Consider the following 19,242-nt stretch of genomic DNA (forward strand, 5'->3'; position numbering starts at 1 on the left):
TTCTATTATCATTTTCTCAATATAATGTCTAACTAACTATATGTCATTAAAATGATCTCTAAGGCTTACTGGATCAAAAAATATTAGTGTTTTTTATTGTAGTTGACTTAAAGCAATTTAATATTTTTGTTAGGTATCTCCAAATTATCCAAGACCATGCCAGCCATGCCATTGTGATCCAGTTGGTTCCTTAAATGAAGTCTGTGTCAAGGATGAAAAACATGCTCGACGAGGTAAGAATTTGGTAGAGGGCCATTGTTCTGATTAAAAGTGAAAAAGTGCTAGTTGCTCAGTCATATCCAACTCTTACATCTCAATAATTACATTTATGTTTAATTATACTTTAAAAGCAAGAAGAGTTGAATTGTTTTACATTAGTTATACATGTATGCTGCTGTTGCTGCTAAGTCACTTCAGTCGTGTCTGACTCCGTGCGACCCCATAGACAGCAGCCCACCAGGCTCCCCCGTCCCTGGGATTCTCCAGGCAAGAATACTGGAGTGGGTTGCCATTTCCTTCTCCAATGCATGAAAGTGAAATGTGAAAGTAAAGTCATTCAGTCGCGTCCGACTCCTAGTGACCCCATGGACTGCCGCCTACCAGGCTCCTCCGTCCATGGGATTTTTCAGGCAAGAGTACTGGAGTGGGTTGCCATTGCCTTCTCCGATGTATATGCATATATATTTACACATCTGTGTGTATTTATATACATATATACATACACCTTCTAGTCAATTATACATCTGTGGTGTATGCACCTTTCGATGTTTTGTTATTTATTAGATTACTTTGTAGTTGGTATGGTTTCTGGGGTGAAATGACAGTGCTCCTTGAGGGATGTGTGTGCTACAAAGGAAGAGTGAATAGATGAGATCACAGACTGAGATGTAGTTAATAGTACAGAAAACAAGAAGTGTGCATAAAGGACTATGAAAGGCAGTAGGAATGAGTTAATGAAGGAAAAGAGGCTGACATTAATTTAAGCTAATACCTGCTTTGACGATTGAGATTCATGGTGAACTCCAAACATTAAGGAATCAAATGCCAAAATAACTCCTGGATGAAAAAATGTTTACAAGCTACTTCCAGGAAAATTGCTTGCCAAGGTTAAGTAGAAAATTCGTAGAATATATCTGGAACTGTTTCTTTGTATGTTGAACACTGGATTCTTCTCTCCTGTGTGAATGCTAAAATAAATCATGGCTATTGTATAGGCTTTTCCCCCAAAGACTTTTGAGTTAAAAGGCTGGCAACATTTCTTTGGCAGTTTAACTTACCTGCTTTCTTTACAAAGCTATATGGTTATGTATTTAGGCCTTAGAGTCTTAAATCTTAAAAGATTAAAAAATGATTATTTAAAAACTCTAATGGTGAATTATTGGTATCATTTTTTATTTTATGGTTCCTTATCTTTTTATGATAATAACTAAATCACATTAAGGTAATTTAATTTTATTCCCTGAGTTTTAACAGTATTTTGCTGTTGAAAAAGTGATTTAAAAAAAGTAGAAAAGTAGAAAAATGGGTATTCAATGCAGTGGTAACTCAAATACTATTATTAACATTTGTGTGTTAACTTTAGATGGTGATTTTTCCTCCATATCTGTTCATATTTCTCTGATATTTGGTTTTAGCTCCTAAATAACAGTCCTCAACTCTGAAAGATATTAAGATTGTTTCCAAATTTTGTATGTTTTAACCAATCTGTAATGAAGATATTTGTATATAAAATATTTTTCAATTATTTTTCCCTCTGAGATCTAAATTCTTTTTTTTTCAAATTGTGGTATAGTTGATGTACAATATTATATATGTTACAGTTGTACAATACAGTGATTTTTCAGTTACTAGGAAAACAACACATGGTCAACTAAAATTTTAACAGTATGAACAGAATAAAGTAGATAGCAAATACTGTCCTCTTTAACGTATTTAACCCTAGTCTCATTTCCAAATGTAATCACAATTTAAAATTTTTTATATAGTAATGTACCAAAATTCAGAAAACTCACTTTAGCTATAATAATGATATTATGTTAAAATCACTATACATATTAATTTTTTATTGAATTTCTTATGTGCCTTTATAATCTTTGAATTCTTATCTACTCCAAGATAAGCAAATTATTTATTTCTTTAGCTCTTATTTCTTTTGATTCTTCCAGTTTTATTGCAATATAATTGACATACAGCACTGTGTAAGCTTGGGCTTCCCTTATGGCTCAGCTGGTAAAGAATCAACCTGCAACGGGAGACCTGGGTTTGATTCCTGGGTTGGGAAGTTCCCCTGGAGAAGGGAAAGGCTACCCACTCCAGTATTCTGTCCTGAAGAATTCCATGGACTGTATAGTCCATGAGGTTGCAAAGAATTGGACACACTGAGCAACTTTCACTTTCACTGTGTAAATTTAAAGTATTCAACATGATGATTTGACTTTCATACTTCATGAAATTATTACTACAATAAGTTTAGTGAACATCCATCATCTCAAGGATTGCTTGAACACAAGCACTGCAATACCTTGACAGTCAATCTGAGAAACAAGATGGCTTTCTAAGTGATCAGTGGGGTGGGATCTACTGGAAAAAGCAATGGCTCATGTCCTGGGCAGAGTGGGATGATGCAAGATTTCATCACTTACTCAGAATACAAAAATAAGGAATTGTTTATTTCTGGAATTTTCCATTTGATATTTTTCAACTGGCGTTGACCACAGGTTAACTGAAACCATGAAAAGTGAAACCACAGATAAGAGAGGAAAGATGTATGTTTATCTTATAATTTGTATATGTTAGTAGTGCTCTCTGCTATCTGTTTGATTCTGTAGTTTGATTTTTTTGGTAAGTGTTTATCTGGGCCTTATTTTCTTGTGCTTTTCCTAACTCTGTGTGAGTGTGTGTGTGTGTGTGCGTGCGCACATACATGTGTATTTCCTACTTTTCCCTTTCAGGAGTCTTGAGTTTATATGTAAATTTCTCTGATATGTCATCCTACCTTGAGTAGTACCTAGAATGTGTCTTTTGTTCAATAAAACCATGATCCACACTCTAGACTACTTAATCAGAATTAATTGACTTCAGGAAAGACACTTGGAGAAGGCAATTGCAACCCCACCAGTACTCTTGCCTGGAAAATCCCGTGGGGAGAGGAAGCTGGTAGGCTGCAGTCCATGGGGTTGCTAAGAGTCTGACATGACTGAGAGACTTCACTTTCACTTTTCACTTTCATGCATTGGAGAAGGAAATGGCAACCCACTCCAGTGTTCTTGCCTGGAGAATCCCAGGGACGGGGGAGCCTGGCAGGCTGCCATCTATGGGGTTGCACAGAGTCAGACACGACTGAAGCAACTTAGCAGCAGAAGCAGCAGGAAAGACACTGGTTTAAGAAATGGCTCACTACTCTAGAAAATAATTATAGTTTCTGATCTCCAAGGGATTTCTCTGCTTCATAACAGCACAATCATTTTATATATATATATATCTGTCTGCTAATTTCAACCTGCACAGTCAAGTGTTCTGAACAAGACATTTAGTTTGTAGCACTTTCAGAAACAAACATTGAAATAGACATTTTTTATTACATAGAATATTTCTCTGTTTAGTCTTGAGGTCTGGATATTTTAATATCAGAAATAAATATTAATTGAGGGGAGTGTTTCTGCGGCCTTTATTGAAGTGAATAGATTTCTTTTTCATTTGACTTCTACATAGGATTAAGAAAATAAATTTATTAATGTTCAACAATACAGATATAACTCAGAGATATTACAAGTTCAGTTCCAGACCACTGTAATAAAGCAAGTTCCAATAATTTTTGGTTACCCAGTACATATTAAAGTTATGTTTACATTATACTGTAATCTATTAAGTGTGTAATAGCATTATGTCCAAAAATACAATACCTTAATTCAAAAAGACTTTCTTGCTAAAAAATGCTAACCATTATCTGATCCTGTAGTGAGTTGCAACTTTTTGCTGATGGAGGATCTTGCCTTTAGGTCAATGGCTACAGGGTGGTGGTTGCTGAAAGTCGGGATGGCTGTGGCAATTTCTTACTACAACTAAACAATGATGTTTGCTACATTGACTGACTCTTTCTTTCAAAAACAATTTCTCTGTAGCATGTAATGCTGTTTGATAGCATTTTATCCACAATAAGACATCTTTCAAAATTGGAGTCAGTTTTCTCAAACCCTGAGGCTGCTTTATCAGCTCAATTCAGTCAATTCAGTCACTCAGTTGTGTCCAACTCTTTATGACCCCATGGACTGCAGCACGCCAGGCCTCCCTGTCCATCACCAACTCCTGGAGTTTACTCAAACTCATGTCCATTGAGTCAGTGATGCCATCCAACTATCTCATCCTCTGTCATCCCCTTCTCCTCCTGCCCTCAATCTTTCCCAGCATCAGGGTCTTTTCAAATGCTTCACATCAGGTGGCCAAAGAATTGGAGTTTCAGCTTCAGCATCAGTCCTTCCAGTGAACATTCAGGACTGATTTCCTTTAGGATGGACTGGTTGGATCTCCTTGAAGTCCACGGGACTCTCAAGAATCTTCTCCAACAACACAGTTCAAAAGCATCACTTCTTCGGCACTCAGCTTTCTTTATAGTCCAACTCTCACATCCATACATGACTACTGGAAACCCCATAGCCTTGAGTAGATGGACTTTTGTTGGCAAAGTAATGTCTCTGCTTTTTAATATGCTGTCTAGGTTGGTCGTAACTTTTCTTGCAAGGAGTAAGCATCTTTTTATTTCATGGCTGCAATCACCATCTGCAGTGGTTTTAGAGCCCGCAAAAATAAAATCTGGCACTGTTTCCACTGTTTCCCCATCTGTTTGCCATGTAGTGATGGGACCAAATGCCATGATCTTTGTTTTCTGAAAGTTTAGCTTTAAGCCAACTTTTTCTCTCTCCTCTTTCACTTTCATTAAGAGGCTCTTTAGTTCCTCATCGGTTTCTGCCATAAGGGTGGTGTCATCTGCATGTCTGAGGTTTTTGATATTTCTCCTGGCAATCTTGATTCCAGCTTAGGCTTCATCCAGCCCAGCATTTCTCATGATGTACTCTGCATAGAAGTTAAATAAGCAGGGTGACAATATACAGCCTCGATGTATTCTTTTTCCTATTTGGAACCAGTCTGTTGTTCCATGTGCAGTTCTAACTGTTACTTCCTGACTACATACAGATTTCTCAAGAGGCAGGTCAGATGGTCTGGTATTCCCATCTCTTTCAAAATTTTCCACAGTTGATTGTGATCCACACAGTCAAAGGCTTTGGCATAGTCAATAAAGCAGAAAGAGATGTTTTTCTGGAACTCTCTTGCTTTTTCCATGATCCAGCGGATGTTGGCAATTTGATCTCTGGTTCCTCTGCCATTTGTAAAACCAACTTGAACATCTGGAAGTTCACAGTTCATGTATTTCTGAAGCCTGACTTGGAGAATTTTGAGCATTACTTTGCTAGTGTGTGAGATGAGTGCAATTGTGTAGTAGTTTGAGCATTCTTTGGCATTGCCTTTCTTTGGAATTGTAATGAAAACTGACCTTTTCCAGTCCTGTGGCCACTGCTGAGTTTTCCAAATTTGCTGACATATTGAATGCACCACTTTTTCACAGCATCATCTTTTAGGATTTGAAATAGCTCAACTGGAATCCCATCACCTCCACTAGCTTTGTTCATAGTGATGCTTCCTAAGGCCCACTTGACTTCACATTCCAGGATGTCTGGCTCTAAGTCAGTGATCACATCTTTGTGGTTATCTGGGTCATGAAGATCTTTTTTGTACAGTTTTTCTGTGCATTCTTGCCATCTCTTCTTAATATCAACTAAGCTTATCAACATAGTTTACATAATATTTATTGTCAGTTCAATAGTCTTCACTGCATCTTCAGCAGGAGTAGAATCTATTCCAAGGAATCACTTTCTTTCCTTATCCAGGAGAAGCAACTCTGCATTTGTTAAAATTTATCATCATATTGTGGCAATTAAGTCCTGTTTTCAGGCTCTAATTCTTTTGCTGTTTCCACCGCATCTGCAGTGACTTTGTGCACAGAAGTTGAATCCTGCATAGTTATCCATAAAGGCTGGAATCAACTTCTTCTCAACTTCTGTTAATGTTGATACTTTGACCTCTTCCCATTGTCGGGGGAGTTTGTAGTTTCCTCAGTCTGTCTCATTGCAATAAAAATTTGAAGCAATGGACAGACCAGCATTACAACCCTCTGATAGATCAGCGTTACAGCTCTTGGATGGAGCACTGTTGTAGCTCCAAGTTACAGCTCAGTTTTATGTAGAAAGTAAAGGAAAATACATCCTTGAAGTGTGAGGGCATGCTGATCCAAAAGACACAAAGAGAAGACAGGCCCCCCAGACCAATTTTGGCTCCTCTTTTTATGGTTCTTCTCCTCCCCCTGGGCCTGCCCTATGTAAATTGGGCTAGCCAGGAGTGCTGTTTGTTTTACCTGCTGTTTGTTTCACTCCAGTCCTCGGACCTTCCTTTGTTCTAATTTTGTGGGCTTAGGGTCACAAAGAGTCAGACATGACTGAGCAACTTCACCTTCAGCTCCCTTACTTTTTAGCCACCAGCATTCTGGACTCCTTTTACCTAACACCATTAACCTGTAATGTTCTTAATTGCATTTAGAATGGTGACTCCTTTCTAGAAGGTTTTCAGTTGACTTTGCCCCGATCCATCAGTGGAATCACTATCTAAGGCAGCTGTAGCTTTAGAATATATATCTGTATCTATATCTATATAAATAATCGGACATGAAAATCAGAATTACTTCTTGATCCATGGGCTGCAGAATAGATGTGTTAACAGGCTTGGAAACAATGTGAATCTCACTATACATCTCCATTGGAGCTCTTGGATGACCAGGTTCATCATCAAAATGTTCAGTAATATTTTGAAACTTTTTTTTTTTTCTGAACAGTAGATCTCAACACTGGGCTTAAAATATTCAGTAAACTGTGTTTTAAAGAGATGTATTATCATCCAGACAGAATTGATTTAGTAGAGGGCCTTGGGATTTCTGGAATGGTAAATGAGCATCGGCTTCAACTTCAAGTCATCAGCTGCATTAACTCCTGGGAAATTCCATGGATAGAGGAGCTATAGTTCATGGGATTGCAAGAGTCACCCATGTTTATTTTGAGTTATCTCTGTTAGATTTTGATGTCATCTATTCATGAGCTTCATAAACTGAATTACATTCCTGTCTGTTTTTTTATATGTTACATACGAGTTTCAAACATTGAGAATACTGTAAAAATTAATCAGTACTGAAATATTTTGTGGGAATTCTTTCATCATTTGTTTTCCTTTGATATCCTGAATTAGCCTTGTCTAAGTTTCCTTTTTATTTGCTTCCTTTTCATTTCTTTTTGTTTATGTTTCAAATATCCCTTGCTTCCTATGGTATTCATTTTGTTTTACATTTTTTGTAATTACATGAATTAAGTTTTAATTTGTTTACATTTTTTAATAGTGGAAGTATTTAAGCCTAAAAGTTTGGCTTCAGTTTTTCCACATCCCACTGAATATAGCTCTCTGTGCTGTACAGTAGGACCTTGTTGTTTATCCATTCTCTGTATAAATCGTTTGCATCTGCTAATTCCAAACTCCCAGTTCATCCTTCCCACAATCCTCTTGTCTTTGGCAATCACAAATCCTTTCTCTGTATCTGTGAGTCTGTTTCTGCTTGGTAGCTAAGTTCCTTTGTGTCATATTTTAAAATCTGCATGTAAGTGATACCTTATGGTATCTGTCTCTTTCTGACTTATTACTTTACTTAGTATGATAATCTCTAGATCCATCCATGTTGCTGCAAATGGCATTATTTTACTCTTTGTTATGGCTGAGTATTATTCCATTGTGTATATATACCATTGTGTATATCTTCTTTATCCATTCATTTTTTGATGGACATTTAGTTTGAATACCTTTAGTCTTTTTCTTTGTCTTACTTAGATGATTCTTATTAGGTTTTTATTTTAAAGTAGTATGTTTTTACCCCCAAACCACTTTTCCACCTTGCGATAGTCTCAGAAGGTTTATGAGTTAATTTGAAGATACTGATATGTGTTTCATCTTTTATTAGGTCTGGCACCTGGGTCCTGTCATTGTAAGCCTGGCTTCAGAGGGGTGAGCTGTGATCGCTGTGCCAGAGGTTACACTGGCTACCCAGACTGCAAACCCTGTAACTGCAGTGGTGCAGGGAGCACAAATGAGGACCCTTGTTTTGGACCCTGTAACTGCAAGGTACCTTGTTGACTCAAACAATGTCCCATTGTTTAGGGCAAAGGTTATTTTCCTTAGTTTCTCTCTTATGTTTGTGCACATTAAGCGATTGGAGCTTCCATAAATATCCAGTCTGTATTCTATCATAGCACTCCTGTGTCTTTAGAATCAGGTCTGGTTCAGCAAGACACATGCCTTTTGTCTAAAAACTTACAAATACAGAAGAGAAGTCATCTTAAGAATGTGTTATTTTACAACAGAAACACATTTGCCCCCTTACCTATTTAGTCTGTTAATTTTAAAATATACAACACTAAAGCTAGCAACCCTTTAAAACTACTATACACTCAAATCTACTTTAACTTCATAACTTATCTAATTCTAAAAAGAATTCTCTCAAAGGTTTCATTCTAGATTTTTAAATAATTTTCTGAAGTTTGAACCCACATAGGTCTGAAAATACCATGTTCAAAATCTTCTATTTAATTACCAAAAAATGTGAGAAACCCTAGTAGAATTGATTACATGCTCAGTAATTCCTCCCAAGAGTACTTTCAGAGATGCAACTTTATTTATTGTACACTCTCAGATAATAGGACATCATGCTATCACCAAGGGACACACTGTACCTGAAGCTTACACATAGAGGAAACATAGGTGTCTGACTCTTTGTGACCCCATAGACTCTAGCCCACCAGGCTCCTCTGTCCATGGGGATTCTCCAGACAAGAATACTGGAGTGGGTTGCCATGCCCTCCTCCAGGCTCCAGGGGAATCTTCCCAACCCGGGGATCAAACCCAGGTCTCTTGCATTGCAGGCGGATTCTTTACCATCTGAGCCTCTAGTGAAGCAGTCTTGTCTAGACAACTATAAATTATATACTGATAGTTGTTGTTTAAGTGTGCATATGTATACAAACATGAAACCTTAAAATAAGTAAACATTAGTATCCATGTTGAGAATACATTTGTTGGGACAAGAAGCTAAATATTGTAGTGAGTGAAGTTGCTCAGTCGTGTCTGACTCTTTGTGACCCCATGGACTGTAGTCTACCAGGCTCCTCAGTCCATGGAATTTTCCAGGCAAGAGTACTGGAGTGGGTTGCCATTTCCTTCTCCAGGGGATCGTCCCAACCCAGGGATCGAACCCGGGTCTCCCACATTCCAGGCAGATGCTTTACCATCTGAGCCACCAGAAAAGCCTGATGGCTAAAAATTGTATTAGTTATATAATTAAATATATGTTATATCCAGGGCTATTTAGATACCTATCTTGGAACACTGAAACAATAAAAGTCCTGTATACATAAACATGCAGAAAGTCTACAGTCAGTAGTAAAGAGTTGCCATGTGTTGAAAAATAGTAAATTAACTACATCTAGTATCTTTTAGTCTAATATCATCTGAGATGAAGACTTACTTGTAGATCAATACCAGAGTAGTCTGTGAGTGATCACTTGCTAACAGACACCACCTCTCTTGTGGTGTATATCTTTTGGCGTAATCCTAGAAGCATCTCTAATATTTACGAAATATATTTCCTGTATGTGCTTTATTCCTTTCCCAAAACTCCACAGAAATCTCTTAGCTTTATCACTTGCTCAAATAAAGGACAGGCACAGCTGAACTTAAAATGAAAGAGAAACCTTCTGAGTCTCTGGAGCATAGGAAATAAAACTGGAAAAAAAGGGAATGTTGTCATACACATACTATTCATAGAGGGAAGATGCCTGGTATTTGCAAAGAAAGAGTAACAAATGAATGAAGGAGGCAGGCCCCATTCATTTCCTTTGATAAATATATCAGAAAGGCTAGAACAGGAGAGCTGTCATCATTAGCAGAGCTCCAAGGGAGAATTGGTCAAGCCACTGGCTGGTCTCTGCCTGCCTAAGGGAGTGATTCCAATCCTAATAAGAAAAATGCCTCTTACAAAGTCACTTGAAGTTCTACATAGACAATTAGAATACAACAATAAACAGTCATTAAGAAATCATAAGAGAGAATGAAAAATTAAGTAAGTAGCATTATTAAAAGAGTTCCCTTCAACTATGTGATATTTTAAATAGATGACTATAAGCTCTTATAAACTAGAATGCTTTATAGGATAAAAACGTGCAGAAAGCAAATCTCATAAGATACCTAAATAATTTTAGAAGTGTTGAATTTTATGCATGTTTCACAAAAACATCATTTGACATAGGATTGTCAGCTGATTACTCAAAACAACATGGATCAGAATGCTGTTTAATGCATGAAATGTTATTTAGAAGCTAAGTAGAGACTTAAATTCAAATAAGATGATACCTATAAAAGCGTTCATCTCCAAAATGTGTATTAACCAGTAAACATTTGCACATTTATTCTTTTTCACTGTAATATATATTAATTTTCAAAATTTTTATTAAAAAAATACAATAAAGTTTGTGGACATTTTAAGAAATCACCTTGTTGTAAAGTCTTGGGCCTAAATTTATTTCTAGTGTAAATTGTAAATGACTAACATTCTATTTAAATGCAGTACTGACAAAAGTGGACACCTTATTCCCATTTCTTCCATTTCGCATACAGGTATTCTGGATAAAATGGGGCAAAGAAATTTGCAATCATGTAGATTCAGGAAAGAAAGGGAATTTCCTAGATATTGGACCAAAGAAGGAAATCTGAGTTAAGCATGGTGCTGTTTAGTCACAAAGTTGTGTTTGATATTTTGTGACCCCAAGCACGGTAGACCGTCAGCCTCTTGCCAGTGGGATTTCCCATGGCAAATACTAGAGCATATTGCCATTTCCTTCACTTAAGCACGTGAAGTGAAGAGAAAGCGTTAGTCACTCAGCAGTGTTTGACTCTTTGTGACTATAGCACCCAGGCTCCTCTGTCCATGGGGAATTCTCCAGGCAAGAATACTGAAGTGGGTAGCCATTTCCTTATCCAGGGGATCTTCCTTACCCAGCCATTGCACCCAGGTTTCTTGCATTTCAGGCAGATTCTTTACCCTCTGAGCCACCAGGGAAGCCCATAAACTCAAACAAAACTATGCAGCTAAGGTCATGCCATTGGAGATAGGAGGCTGGTTTTAATGCTGAGATAGGGGTTCAAGTTTAGAGTTTTAATGGCTTCTTTAAACCTTGACACTAAGACTTGGACCCGCTGAGGGAAACAGGAACTGAATTCATTTAAACTTGGACTCTAGAAATACTCTCTAGCAGTCAATAAGCACGCACTAGAAAATTACACCCAGAGGCTAGGCATGTCAACCAGAAAACATTCTCTTGCCTTTGGGGCTCTAGATAGGTAAAAATTAGTGCACTGTCAAAACCCCAAATCTGTGTGCCACATGGGAATGGGGTCGATTTTAATCTCCCTTTATGTGCTAGAATTCTTCAACATGTCTAGCAAATGGTATTTCCACAGGAAGAAAGTATAGCCTTAACTGACAGTGAACTCACCATAAAGTAGTATGCTGCACAATAGGAAAATAACTGCAAGAGGAAATTGGAAGTCAGAAAGGTCAGAATATTCATACACTAAAAACAAGAATCAGATAACCTGAAAAAATTGTACACACATAAAAATATTTTTTAAATTTAATAATGTAAGTCACAGAAATAAAATATGTAGAAAATGAATAGTCATAAAAATATGTGTAGAAGATAAAAGCGCAAAGAAAGAAAAATAGGGGAAAAAAACAAAAAAAATAGGGTACTATATTAAAAGAATAAGCAGGTTTGGAGAAAGTCAATGTAAATTATTTCTAGAAATGAATGAAAAAATCAGATGTAGTCATTGAAATTTAAAATTCAGTGAATGGGTTGAACAAGAGGTTAGAAACTGTTGGATAGAGGATCAAAAATACAGAATGGAGCAAAGTACTTATACATTGTCATAGGGAGGTAAAGAAATAAAAACATGAGATGCCAAGTGGCATGGTTGGTAGAATGGTAAATTCAACTTAAGTTTAGCAGAAGTGGCCAAAGAAGATATTAGATGAAACTGGGGAGAAACAGTATTCAAGAAATACTGGATTAAAGAATTACAAAGAATTAAAGATGATTATATATGCTCAGTTTGAAGAAGATAAAAAAAAGTCCACCACCAGGCTTTATAGTAGAATGCTTGCCCACCAGTCAAGAAAAAATATTAAAACCAGAGGCAAATAATCAGTTAATTGTGAATGACCACCACCAGCACTTCAGTTCAGTCACTCAGTCATGTCCGACTCTTTGTGACCCCATGAATTGCAGCACACCAGGCCTCCCTGTCCATCACCAACTCCCAGACTTCACCCAAACTCCTGTCCATTGAGTCGGTGATACCATCCAGCCATCTCATCCTCTGTCGTCCCCTTCTCCTCCTGCCCCCAATCCCTCCCAGCATCAGAGTCTTTTCCAATGAGTCAATTCTTCGCATGAGGTGACCAAAGTACTGGAGTTTCAGCTTACTGGAGTTTCAGCTTTAGCATCATTCCTTCCAAAGAACACCCAGGGCTGATCTCCTTCAGAATGGACTGGTTGGATCTCCTTGCAGTCCAAGGGACTCTCAAGAGTCTTCTCCAACACCACAGTTCAGAGCATCGATTCTTCGGCGCTCAATCTTCACAGTCCAACTCTCACATCCATACATGACCACTGGAAAAATGATAGGCTTGACTAGATGGACCTTTTTTGGCAAAGTAATGTCTCTGCTTTTGAACATGCTGCCTAGGTTGGTCATAACTTTCCTTCCAAGGAGTAAGCATCTTTTAATTTCATGGCTGCAGTAACCATCTGCATTGATTCTGGAGCCCAAAAAAATAAATTCTGACACTGTTTCCACTGTTTCCCCACTATTTGACATGAAGTGATCAGACCAGATGCCATGATCTTAGTTTTCTGAATGTTCAGCTTGACGCCAACCATTTCACTCTCCTCTTACACTTATGGTTCACGTATTGCTGAAGCCTGGCTTGGAGAATTTTGAGCTTTACTAGCATGTGAGATGAGTACAGTTGTGTGGTAGTTTGAGCGTTCTTTGGCATTTCCTTTCTTTGGGATTGGAATGAAAACTGACCTTTTCCAGTCCTGTGGCCACTGCTGAGTTTTCCAGATTTGCTGGCATATTGAGTGCAGCACTTTCACAGCATCATCTTTCAGGATTTGAAATAGCTCCACTGGAATTCCATCACCTCCACTAGCTTTGTTTGTAGTGATGCTTTCTAAGGCCCGCTTGACTTCACATTCCAGAATGTCTGGCTCTAGGTGATTGATCACACCATCATGATTATCTGGGTCATGAAGATCTTTTTTGTACAGTTCTTCTGTGTATTCTTGCCACCTCTTCTTAGTATCTTCTGCTTCTGTTAGGTCCCTACCATTTCTGTTCTTTATCAAGCCCATCTTTGCATGAAATGTTCCCTTGGTATCTCTAATTTTCTTGAAGAGATCTAGTTTTTCCCATTCTATTGTTTTCCTCTATTTCTTTACATTGATAGCTAAGGAAGGCTTTCTTATCTCTCCTAGCTATTCTTTGGAACTCTGCATTCAGATGCTTATCTCTTTCCTTTTCTTCTTTGCTTTTCGCTTCTCTTTTCTTCACAGCTATTTGTAAGGCCTCCTGAGATAGCCATTTTGCATTTTTCATTTCTTTTCCATGGGGATGGTCTTGATCCCTGTCTCCTGTACAATGTCATGAACCTCTGTTCATAGTTCCTCAGGCACTATCAGATCTAGTCCTTTAAATCTATTTCTCACTTCCACTGTATAATCATAAGGAATTTGATTTAGGTCATACCTGAATGGTCTAGTGGTTTTCCCCACTTTCTTAAATTTAAGTCTCAGTTTAGCAATAAGGAGTTCATGATCAGAGCCACAGTCAGCTCCTGGTCTTGTTTTAGTTTGATTGACTGGGACCCATATATATGGAGGAAGACCAAGAACTACAAAGCAGTCTTTTGTTGTGTTGTAATCTATACATTTAGTAACATTAATTGTTGCATTGGTGATTTGGCTAGGATTGAAAAGTCCAAAATAAGTGCCAGCCGGGAAATAGGGCCTTCCCTCCCATGATTGCGAGGTCATACTATTATATGCATGCCATTGGTCTGTTGGGCTTTCTATGGCCCCTCTTGTGCAATTAGGCTTGGGATTGGGAAAGGCCTGAGTATTGTTGGTTGTCTTATTTGTTTTCATCGCCAGAAAAATAGGTCTCCAGTCTATTGGGCCAGGCCTCAGGATAATAGGGGTGTCACCCTCTGCTGCTGAGACGCAAAGGTCCCACCCAGACCGGTTGTTTGTTGATTCCCATTATTGATCAGCATATCCAAACCATGTTAAGGGAGCCCCTTCCGGGTAGCTCATGTTGGATATAATGTTTGGATAGATTAGAGGACATGGCCTTTCACCCCTACGAAAAAGAAACTTAGAAGCCACTTCTTAGATTACCCCTTGCAGAGCTGTTTCATGGGAGGTCTGACTCCAGCTCAAGAGTTTCAGTGACCGTAGGCGGCACAAATCTGATACTGCTCCATAGCTTTGGACAATTTTTAACATCACCTCTTGACCAGCACACCTGTGTAAGGAGGATATTTATAAGGTTTACCCCTATCTGAGATGCCTCGACAATTTTACTCTCAGGCTTAGGGCATGGTCTCCCTCCTTGATAAAGATTGTTAGGACAGTGGAAGTCTTGTGTTATGGTGTCCCAGCCCAGGGGGCCAACCGTGTAACGGTCTCCCAGACCTTAGTAGCCTGATTATCTGAAACTTCAAGTCCCCTACTCTTGAGCATATATCTCAGCACCTTTAGCACAGACTCATCAGACTTACCAATGTTATTTCCCATGTTGCCAAGAAAGAATAGAAAGAAAAGTCACTGAGGACAACCACCAAAATTCCTACCAGGAGCGGTGGCGGCCAGGAAGTTGGGTTTGTAGTATGCTTTTGAAACTATTTATGTGCCTACACCGTGGCACGGAAGTTTTCTTGCTGGGGGCAGGCACCCTAAGGGTCTCTAGCCCATTCCGTGACCCCCTTATCCTGTCATGGGAGTCTTTAAGTGGCAGGCGCCCTAATGGCCTTTAAGTGCCTGACCCGTGCCCACAGGGAAGATTCTAGGCCAGCTCCTCAGTTCAGAATGTTTAAAGGAGAGTTTCACCCAGTCAGGCTCTAGTTACTGAAGCTCACTTGTTGCAGGGCCTTCAGAGTCCACCAGAATGTAGCCCTAGCCGGGACTCATCAATTGTCTCTGCAACCGTTCACTGAAACTCTCATAGAAGTCAGGAGAATGAAAGTAAAGGAGGAACAACAGCAAAGGAAGGAAAGCATGTCAAGAATTGAGACAAAGTCACTTCACCCATTCGGGGGTGGGGGGGGGGGGCGAGGGCAGCTCACCTTGTCCCTCCGCTTGTCCTCCGGCGATACTCCTCTGAAGGGGAGCACCATGCTGCGACCAGCCTAGGGTCCCTCATCACTCCTTTCAGAGCCGCACGGTGTCACCACCTCCGTCCGTCCGCTTCGGGCCCCACGTTGGGCACCAGTTTCTGCGGGGGGTGCTCCACAGAAAGAGAGAGGCAGTGGAACTTCCCTCAGCAGAGCTGAGGGGTCCCGAGGAAAAGTGAGCCTGCTGTCCGCCAACCCAGCCCCTCGGCAAGTGAGAGACAATCAGACTCGACAGGGCTTCTGTCTAAGCAGTTCTGCTTTATTGTCGTAAGCTCCTGGTTTATATAGGCAAGCAGGGGGGTTTTGCGAGGGACTTTCCATAGTTCTACCAATCAAGTTAAAGGTCAGATTACCACGTGCTTACATCATGACAGGGGTCTATGGTGATCACGTGTTGTCCACGTGCACAGAAATCAAGACAGCCAATCAAAAATTTTGACAAACAACTTAAGCCACGCCCTCATCTCTTCCGCCAGGCACCATCTTAGCTCTAAACCGCAAAGCTAGCCCTTCTTTTTAAGGTTTCCCATTTAGGGCCGCACACCTTCTCTTGGCAAAACTCTATTAACCTTTGCCCTGCTTCATTCCGTATTCCGTGACCAAATTTGCCTGTTACCCCAGGTGTTTCTTGACTTCCTGCTTTTGCATTCCAGTCCCCTATAATGAAAAGGACATCTTTTTTTGGGTGTTAGTTCTAAAAGATCTTGTAAGTCTTGATAGAACCATTCAACTTCAGCTTCTTCAGCGTTACTGGTTGAAGCGTGAAGTGAAGTGAAGTCGCTCAGTCGTGTCCGACTCTTTGCGACCCCGTGGACTGTAACCTACCAGGCTCCTCCATCCATGGGATTTTCCAGGCAAGAATACTGGAGTAGGTTGCCATTTCCTTCTCCAGGGGATCTTCCTGATCCAGGGATTGAACCCGGGTCTCCTGCCTTGCAGGCAAACACTTTAACCTCTGAGCCACCAGGGAAGCACAGACTTGGATTATTGTGATATTGAATGGTTTGCCTTGGAAACGAACGGAGATCATTCTGTCATTTTTGAGATTGCATCCAAGTACTGCATTTTGGAATCATTTGTTGACCATGATGGCTATTCCATTTCTTCTGAGGGATTCCTGCCCGAAGTAGTAGATATAATGGTCATCTGAGTTAAAGTCACCCATTCCAGTCCATTTTAGTTCACTGATTCCTAGAATGTCGATGGTCACTCTTGCCATCTCCTGTTTGACCACTTCCAATTTGCCTTAATTCATGGACCTAACATTCCAGGTTCCTATGCAGTATTGCTCTTTACAACATCAGACCTTGCTCCCATCACCAGGCACATCCACAACTGGGTATTGTTTTTGCTTTTACTGCATCCCTTCATTCTTTCTGGAGTTATTTCTCCACTGATCTCCAGTATCATATTGGGCATCTACCGACCTGGGGAATTCCTCTTTTAGTATCCTATCATTTTGCCTTTTCATACTGTTCACGGGATTCTCAAGGCAAGAATACTGAAGTGGTTTGCCATTCCCTTCTCCAGTGGACCACATTCTCTCAGACCTCTCCACCATGACCTGCCTGTTTTGGGTGGCCCCACAGGGAATGGTTTAGTTTCATTGAGTTAGACAAGGCTGTGGTCCATGTGATTAGTTTGACTAGCTTTCTGTGATTATGGTTTCAGTGTGTCTGCCCTCTGATGCCCTTCACAACACCTACCAGCTTACTTGGGTTTCTCTTACCTTGGACGTGGGTATCTCTTCACGGCTGCTCCTTACCTTGGTCGAGGGGTGTCTCCTCACAGCCTCCTTGCCTGACCTTGAACGTGGAGTAGCTCCTCTCGGCCCTCTTATGCCTGCGCAGGCACTGCTCCTGGACGTGGAGTTTCTCTTGGATGTGGGCTTGTTATTATACAAGCAGGAGTGTGCTGAACATCTTTCATATGCTTCTGTGTACATGTACCATAAGATTCTTTAGGGTAAAAGTCTAGATACTGAGTTGCTGGCTGACAGGTTTTAAATACCTTTAAGGATAATACTAGATAATGCTATATTGGCCTAAGTTTTGCTCCAAGAGACAAATGTCAGTTTATTGTGAATGTTCACCACCAGCAGTTCAACTTCACTGAAAAAGCTTCTCAGTGACATATGTACTTTAGTCAAAGAATATTGAACCCAGAAGAGTTTCAGTGGGTTGAAGACTGTAAGAATCAGTCTATGGAAAGCAGTAGCATTTCTGTACACCAGCAATAGCCAATTAGGAAACATAATAATGTTTAGAATGGCAACAAAACAGTGTGGTACTTAGGAATAAATGTTCTCAAGTAGAGGTATTTTTAAAAAGATTGTTGAAGATCATAAAGTAATATTTAAAATGGGGAGATAGCTGCTAATTTTAAGTGCTGGTAAAAATCTGGGGAAATAAAAGTGTTCACCACTGCTCTTATAAGAATGAATTAGGGACTTCCTGGTGGCCCAGTGGCTAAGACTCCACACTCCCAATGCAGGCGGCCCAGATTTATTCTGTGAGGAGGGCATGGCAACCCACTCTGGTATTCTTGTCTGGACAATCCATAAGAGCAGAGGAGCCTTGCAGCCAGGAATGCATGCGGTTACAAAGAGTCGGACACCACTGAGCAACTGAGCATAGCACAGCAAGGAACTAGGTCCCACATTCTGCAGTGAAGATGATGAAGATCCCACATGGCACAAGTTAGACCCAGTACAGCCAAATAAATAAATAAATATTTTTAAAAATTAGGATGAAGTAGTATCAAAACTTAGGCCAATCTGGCATTATCTAGTATTATCATTAAAGGTATTTAAAACCTGTCAGCCCGCAACTCAGTATCTAGACATTTACCCTAAAGAATCTTATGCTGCATATACAAAGAAGCATCTGAAAGATGTTCAGCACACTCCTGCTTGTTCTTATGTAAATCAGGAAAAATCTAAATATCCATAGATAAGGAAAATAAATTGTGATATATTCACATAATCTGATACAAGAAATGAGTGAAATAGGTCTTACATGTGGAAATATTGATAAATTTCAGATAAAGTGAAGAAAATAAATGCTGTTATCATTTATGTAAAGATGTAAAACAAAAAAAAATCTATGAATACACAAATAGAAATTTTAAAATTTTAAATACACTGATATGACATGTGCTAATTTCATCAAGACAAGGCTCAAAGCTTTCCCTTCTGGCCTCTTACTACATTCTCCTCCTTTCCTAGTGTCTTCCCCTGCCAAAATCTGCTTCATCTCTCATATCCTAGCCTGCCCCTTGTTCTTTCAGAAGTATATTACTTAACTTGGGATCTTGGTGGATTTCATTTGATGTTTTGTTGACTATATTTGCATCCACATTCCTCAGAGAAAGTGGTCTGCAATTTTCTTTTTTAGTAGTATCTTTGTCTGGTTTTGATGTCAGGGCGATGGTGGCTTCATAGAATAAATTTGGAAGTGTTTACTCCTCTTCAACTTTTTGGAACAGTTTGAGAAGGATAAATTCTTTATTGTAAATTTGGTAGGATTTCTCAATGAGGCTGTCCAATTCTGAACTCTTGTTTGGAGAGAGGTTTTTTTTTGTTT

The 19,242-nt window shown here is 39.4% G+C and overlaps 1 protein-coding gene across 1 annotated transcript in view; it reads left to right on the plus strand.

The window, feature by feature from the left end:
- LAMA2 (laminin subunit alpha 2) overlaps positions 1-19,242 on the plus strand; it is a 674,179-nt gene that overhangs the window by 268,901 nt on the left and 386,036 nt on the right. Inside the window, exons 9-10 of the mRNA XM_068984950.1 lie at positions 134-233; positions 8,108-8,268. Coding sequence (XP_068841051.1) covers positions 134-233; positions 8,108-8,268 — 261 coding nt within the window. The remainder of the gene's footprint in view (positions 1-133; positions 234-8,107; positions 8,269-19,242) is intronic.

This window comes from Capricornis sumatraensis, chromosome 13, assembly GCF_032405125.1.
Source record: "Capricornis sumatraensis isolate serow.1 chromosome 13, serow.2, whole genome shotgun sequence".
Lineage (NCBI taxonomy): Eukaryota > Metazoa > Chordata > Mammalia > Artiodactyla > Bovidae > Capricornis > Capricornis sumatraensis.